The sequence below is a fragment of the Amia ocellicauda genome, chromosome 12, assembly GCF_036373705.1.
Source record: "Amia ocellicauda isolate fAmiCal2 chromosome 12, fAmiCal2.hap1, whole genome shotgun sequence".
Lineage (NCBI taxonomy): Eukaryota > Metazoa > Chordata > Actinopteri > Amiiformes > Amiidae > Amia > Amia ocellicauda.
The window spans coordinates 25,540,246-25,547,756 of NC_089861.1; the positions used below are offsets into that span (position 1 = coordinate 25,540,246).

A 7,511-nucleotide genomic window follows, 5' to 3' on the forward strand; every position below is an offset into this window, starting at 1 on the left:
CATCCAGACAGACCGGTGTTCTCTGTGGTGGCTGTGTTTCAGCAGCTCTGTGGTGGTGCTGTGCTGCGCTGCTGCTGTGAGCCCGGGCTCGGAGGACTGCCTTCAGCCCAACTGAGGAGAGGTGGGATTCCTCGAAACACTCACTCACACTTTCTCTCACATTCACACACTCTCTTACTCTCTCCCTCACTGATATCCAGTCAATCAGTGCGCTGATCAGCCCTGCAGTGTGCCTCGGGTTTTTTTTACATGGACTGCTATGGAAAGAACTCTAGAATTACACTAAGTTGATGTGAAGAGGAAGACTCTTTAGTTCAGTTCTGCAGAGTACTTCTTCTGGACACCCAGCTGATCCATGTCACAACATTGGCACAGGAGTGGAGGCGAGGTGCCAGTCGAGCTGTACTGGGTGCCATGCTGGACCCGTCTGAGGCTGGGAATGACTGGCTTCTGTGGGGGCCCGTGTGTCTCCCGCCCGTGTTTCCAGGGGGTGTTCTGGCATGCTGTTGTTTTTGTTTTTTGTTTTTTTGTTGTCTTTGTTCACACTGAGCTCACGAAGTCTGAATTGAAACCTTCACATTGAACTAATTACCAGTTCTAGTGGACTTTGGCAATTGTTTAAAAAACATGGGAGCCTACAGGTGTGTAAGTTATTTGTTAACTTGGTCAGTTTGCCAGCTGCTTGACATAACTGATAAATTGTATCAGTGAAGCCGTGGAGAGCTGAGTGGGAGCAGGAAACATGCAGGAATCGGGGACCCCGGGGGGGACTGGGGCTGGCCCTCAGGTAAGGAGGTTGTGTGGCTGAAGCGTTTCCTTTACAACGATTTGGGGTTGCAGTACACCAGGGGTTCCCAAAGTGCAGCCCTCGAGGATGTTTGGTGCGACCCCCCAAAGCCAACCTTTTTACGCTTTCTGAACATTTTCGGTTTCAAATTGCACATGTCAATAGTTGGAAAATAATAAAACAACAATTACAGTTCATAAATGTTCCCTAACAGAAATGTATAGGAAATAAAGAGGTATGATGTGGGACATACTTCATTTTCATCTGTGGTTCATTTTCTGTTGTGGCCCCCCCATCCCATGCAACATCTGGAAAATGGCCCTCCATCACCAGACATTGGGAACCCCTGCAGTACACCATCTTACTGCACACATTTTTATTTATTGATGTCTGTCTATGCGAGTTTTTATTCTAATGTATGTATGATTGTATGTGTTTTGTTTTGTTTTGTTTCTTTTGTGGTGTGCCCTTACTGTTCTCACAAATCAAGCACATTTCTGGAAATACGAAGCAGTAAGAGGAAGGAAATGCAATGTACCGTTCCAGTCTTGCAATGCGAATGTGAGTGAAATTCACTACCGGCAGGGGCAGGTTCATCTAAATCCAACATGGACAGAGGTGAAGAGAAACTACAGCTAAAAAGTAAGGTTGTTTGTTACTATTTAAAAACAAAACAAAAGCTATTAGTTGTTGTTGTTGTAGTTATAGTAGTTGTAGATGCAGTATCAGCATCGTATCGTAGTAGGAGTAGCGATATTAGCCTTATCATCTGAGTCATGGTTTGAATTTTAAGAATTGTGAAACTGTACTGCGAGCGGAAGGGTTAAGGAGGTGGAGGGGGCGGCTTTAAAAAAAATAAACAAAGCATCCGGGGCTTTCATTGGCCAGCGCGAGCGCGAGAAATTCCCGGCACGTGAGTTCTGGCCAGGCCCGCCTCGCGCTTCCTTTCTGAGCAGCGACCCCGTTTAAAATAATGCGAAACTGAAAGGAAACGGGCAGGAGGAGGAGGAGGAGGTGGGCGGCTCAACATAAAAAGCAATTTCGAGAGGAATTTCGAGAGCTGCTGGTTGCGGCAGACATTGACAAACGCAGCCGCGAGTATGTGCTCTGGTCCTTGCGGGCGCTGAGTGTGCGCGTCTGAGCCCGCAGGTTTTGGATGAGAGTGCCCCTCTGTGTGTGTGTGTACGTCGAGCACTGTCCCTGTAGATGCCGCGCACCATCACGCAGCGCGGACTGGAGACGCCTAAGGCTGGCTGCTGTAGGGACGTGACCATCCTCGTTATCACCATTGCCTGAAACGGTGCCACACCACGACGGACATCCCGCGGGGGCACAGTCAGACGGCGTGTGCGTGTCGCTGCATATTCGCTCCAAGGGCGTCGTTCCGACAGACGGGACTCCCTGCGCAGCGATGCTGGTGCTGATGGAGCCGCAGAGCACGGAGAGCCTAACCGTGTCCGAGGACAGCTCGCAAGGGACGTCAGACTGGGTAAGCTGAGGCACACTCTCCAAACCGTGATGCAGTTATCTGTAATTTATAGCAGTGTTTGTAATAGCTGCAGCTATTATTCTATTTATTTATTTGGCTGTAGGTTGTACTTCTGTGCCCCCCACCCCACCCCCTCTAGCATATACCTGGGACTTGACTGTATTATGTCCGCACTTGTCAGCTCATTGCACTAGCATGTTTATTGCATTTGGTATTGGTTTCACTAATGCACTTCTATAGTGCTTTAAATGATTATGGTGTAAACTCGTCTGCTACAGAAATACACGAATGGATGTAAAGTGGTGTTCATTAAGCGCTCATCTGATGGTCTTCCAGGGCTGCCATCCGGAAAAGAGCCTCAAGCGCCGGGAGAAGAACCGCGTGGCGGCGCAGAGGAGCCGCAAGAAACAGACGGAGCGCGCCGACGTCCTGCACGAGGTGAGGGGGGTGATCGAGGTGCGAGACCAAAGTCATGTATAATACAGTCCTGTGGGCAGGGAGTGCATGCTGTTAGCTAGAGCCGTGCAGTACGCCAACGTGACCACTAGTGTGCAGCAGTACTTCAGTACAGTGCAGCGCGGCGCTCTGGCCGTTTCTGGGAAACGGCCTCTCTGAGGAGAACAGGGTGCGCGACAGCGTTGCAACACAACTGTTGAGTAACAGGCAGGGAGCCGACCCGACCCGACGGAGTGCGTGGGCCCCAGTCTGTGTGTGTGTGGCCAACAGCAAGGGTGTTTTTGGCGGACGTACAGTCCCCTCTCTCCCCCGCCTGTGGCCTTTCTGTTGAGAGGGGGGCAGCAGGCTGTCTGCCAACACAGGAATTGCATCTCAAAACAGAAAAAGGCTGGTACAGATGTTTGTAATCACAGCACAAATGCACACCTCTAATAGTAATAATGATGATGATGATAAATTAAGGCAGTTGGTTGCACCTGAGCTTATTTAGGAGTGCCATAGCAAGAGGGGTGAATACTTAAATAAAAACCTGAAAAGTTTTAATTTGATATGTTTTAATAATAGTAGTTATATATAATTGTGTGTATGTGTGTGTGTATGTATATATATATATATATATATATATATATATATATATATATTATAAAATATAAATAAATACATGCGTGTGTGTATATTTAATCATTTACTGTGGTTTGGGTATATATAATATATATATATATATATATATATATATATATAATATATATATAAAATCAGAAGAGACCAGATGATAATATTGCCCTCTCTCCTCTCCTCTCTCTCTCTCTCTCTCTCTCTCTCTCTCTCTCTCTCTCTCTCTTACTAGGAACTGGAGTCTCTGGAGAAGCAGAACGCCAGCTACCTGAAGGAGATCGCCTCCCTGCGCGCTGAGCTGCAGCTCTACACTGAGGCCCTGCTTACCCACGAGCCCTTATGCGCGCTCAGAGAGTGGCCCCCCCAGCCCAGCCTTGCTCCACCCACACTCCCCCTCGACCTACGAGGCCCGCCCCCCACCCCCCAGACCCACATGGCTGCACACGAGGACGATTCAGATTTTCTGAGTCTATTATTGCAGCTTGCGGGAGAGAAGTGAGAGAGACTAAAGATGCCCAGGGGGTGGGGTGGGGGGGGTTTAGTGTCACACTACTTTTTTTGTTTTGTTTACTGTTTCTCCACCTTCTCTGGTTTTCCTCCCGTGCCTGTTTCAAGGTTTCAGTACCACAAGGTCTTCCGACTCCAAAATAATAAACTCCGCATCCCCGGTGCAGTTGCTTGCGACATTGAGATATGAACAGAGGCGACGGGGGACCACCGAACCCCAGATGGACAGGCCAGACTTGTGCGGGAGATGTCGGCAGGATGTAGTCACAAGGGGAGGGGAATTTAGCGTCGCACCACTCTTTAGTTCCCTCCCTTCCTTGCTGCGGGTGTACTGCGGGTGTATTGACTCATGGGACTTTGAGAACGAGTATACAGAGACATGCGATGGAGGACTCTCACGAACTGCATGCCAGAATTTGGGTGCACAGCCTGGGAAACCAACTTTCCAGGAGGTGCACAGAGGGGGAAGGGGTTTAGCTTCGCACCACTTGACTTTCTTTTCTCTGCCCCGGTGAAGACTGGGAGTGTGGCTGCCCCTCTGGGTTGGTCCTGGACACACCGCAGAGCTGGGTCACAATGTCAATGGATAACGTATTGACTGTCCTTATTGCAGCTCTTTTAGACTGTCCTTACACTGGAGTGAATGACTGAGAGAGACTGAGTGAGAGTGTGAGTGGATTTTTGGTGAACCTCCAAATTTTAATGTACTCACTGGACTGGTTTCACAGACCCAGCCTGGCACTGGTCTTAGTCTACCCAGTTTTATTTGAGGTCGGGTGATCCAAGACAAGGGCTGAGCGAGGTCTGTGGAAGCAGCGGTGTATATTGCTGCTCCTCTAGTATTTTATATGTTTTTTGACACATTTGTGATGCACAAACGGGAAACAATTACACCGAAATGAAACACCACCCCGGGCACAGACCGGTGAGGCATTGGTGTCAGGGAGTGCAGGGGGAAGCAGTTTAGTGTGTGACCACTCGCCAGTCTGTTCTGCTGAGCCCTAGCATAGCATTAACAACAGAGACGCACTTTAACACGGGAGAGCGCCGGAGCAACTCCAGAGGACTCCCCTGTTCGATTTTTGCATGACTGTCTTAATCACGACTGTATAGGAGTATTTTATTTTGTTATTGGTCTGTAACCAGAGAAATGCAATCTGTAACAAATGCAGTATGGTGCAACACAGCACACTACAATATGGTGCAAAACCACAACACACAGTTCAGTACAATATGAAATAATCCAACACAATGCAGTACATTTCAAAGCAATACTGGGCAGTGTAGTATTGTACACGTGGGGTTTGAAAACCCACACAAACCTTAAACCATCAATAATCAGCCTTATGGTGAAGAATCGCTGTCTGATTTAAGCTGCATTAACAAGAATTGTATATAAACTGTTGTAGATCCTTATAAAAAGGACTTTACTATCAACAAACAATCCAAAATACCTACATACATACACACATAATACACATTTTGGCATTATTTACAAAAGACTGAAAGATTCAATACGTCTGACTCTTGACAAAGTAGAGGAAGTTGATGCTAACTTCTCCCTCTGTGAGGGCCCGGCTCCAGCTTTTCATATATTGGTGGGGGTGCAATGAGACTTACAGTGAGGCCGTAACATTTTTACTACAAATCTAAAATAAATAAATGCACACACACACACAAAGAAAGTAACTGTAAAATGTCTCGATTTCACTTGCAGACCTTTTAATATTTTTATGGTTTCAATGCAATGTATAGTGATGTTAGACCCACTTTGTTGTAGGTCTAACCCACGGAGTTGGGAAAAACAGTGCATTATTTTAATTTAGCAGTCGTGAAATATCATTACAGTGTGTATCTTATGTATAGGATATTGTATTTGACTGTTTATATGACTTTGTAAATCATTTTAATCCACCTTGGATAAAGGTGTCGGCTAAATAAACTAATTATAACAATAATACTGTGATACAGAGCCACTTGTCTTCTAATCAAAGGTGCGGGATGTTTATTAAGGGAATCAATAATTACAGTAAGAATAACCACATATGGAGAACAGTTGCCTATTCAATGTAGACCACAGCTATGTGGGGGAATGTAGGCTTGAATCTTTTCTGGTTTCAGCTGAGTTATTGGTCAAATACAATATTTGGTTTCTGTAGCAAAATAAAAAGCCCCGTTTTGCAAATGTTATGGCACTCATGGCAGCGTGCTTTAATAAGTTACTGTCTGATTAGTTCTGTCAAATTCGTATTCTCAGTCACCTGGTTTCACTTCATGTTTTCTGAAGAAAGATGAGGATGTCACACACTTGTTTTGCCTGTATGTATACAAGGTCATCACTGGATATCTAAATACACAAATAAATACAACAAGACAGGCACCAGTCAACAGAGGACAAAAACATCATTTCAAAATCTTAAACCCACAGGAGTTAATCATGTAATTTTAAAGTTTAACTTTAAATTGAAATAATTTTGAACCAGGCCTGTGTGAGAGAGAATGTGTGTGTATGTGATTGCTGTAGTGTTTTTGCAATAGTAATTAAAAAATTCCAGCTCAATAAATGCAGGTGGCTGAGAGAGGGTTAGTGGGTCGTTATTCCCCCTGCCCACAAAATATGCTAAACCAACCATACCACTTAGGGTTCCTGTGAGGGGGCAATGCAAAACAAACCACCTTCATTAACTCTACTGTTACCCAATTAAAATGCACATTTTCCAACTTGCTGGTCCTGGAGAGAGACAGTCCAGTGGGACACAGTGGGTGTGTCTGATCTGATGGTGGGTGTGTCTGTATTCATGGGTGTGTTGTGTGCATTAAGAGGTGTGTCTTTCTACTAGTGGATGTGTGTGTGTGTTAGTGAGTGTGTCTGTATGTATTAGTGGGCGTGTCTATCTGGTAGTGTGTGTGTGTGTGTGTGTATTAGTGAGTGTCTGTTCACTGGTGAATGTGTCTCTGTGTTAAATGAGATACAGAGCCTTCCTGAACACGTGTGCCTTTTCTCAGCACTAGGAGACGCCCCTCTCACTTCATACCTCAGCCAGGTACTATAATGAAGTACAGAAGAGGAATCTGCTCCCTCTGAGGCCAGACCTTGCATTACATCACTGTTTTTTTTTTGTGTTGTTTTTTTGCTTTTCACTTTTGTATTACAATGCCATACGACACAGGCACACAGCACAGTATAACACAACACATTACAGAGTACAGCATAGCACATGTGCTTTTTAATTTACGGTTGAATGTGTGTTGGAGGGGGGGCTCTCCCTTAATTGATATAAATTGAACCATGGGAGGTGCTGTGGGGACAGTCAGCCAGCAACCAGCCAGCAACGTGTGCGGTTGTCAGTTGTAAAAGTAAAATGTGAAAATCTTAAATAAGCCCTAAACCGAGAGAACATTTCCATTCAACTGAGTATCGGAGCTCCTATTGGGAAAAAAAAAAAAAAAAACTCTCTCACACTCTCCCTCATCTCTCTCTCGCACACAAACTCCCTCCATTATCTCTCGCTTTTAGTCCCTCATCTCTCTCTGTGCTTGTTTACGTCTCCCTGAAAGATTCACGTGTTACCGAGAGAGAGCACCCGTTCTCTCCCTCCCCCCTCTCTCTCTCTCTCTCTCTCTCTCTCTCTCGTCTGCTCACACCCACGGCGCCGC

The 7,511-nt window shown here is 45.9% G+C and overlaps 1 protein-coding gene across 1 annotated transcript; it reads left to right on the plus strand.

The window, feature by feature from the left end:
- The first annotated feature begins 1,097 nt into the window (after positions 1-1,097).
- Positions 1,098-5,812, plus strand: batf2 (basic leucine zipper ATF-like transcription factor 2). Its single transcript, XM_066718998.1, has 3 exons — positions 1,098-2,276; positions 2,613-2,714; positions 3,580-5,812. The coding sequence occupies exons 1-3, from the start codon at positions 2,199-2,201 to the stop codon at positions 3,844-3,846; spliced, it is 447 nt and encodes a 148-aa protein (XP_066575095.1). The 5' UTR covers positions 1,098-2,198; the 3' UTR covers positions 3,847-5,812.
- The last annotated feature ends 1,699 nt before the right edge of the window (positions 5,813-7,511 follow it).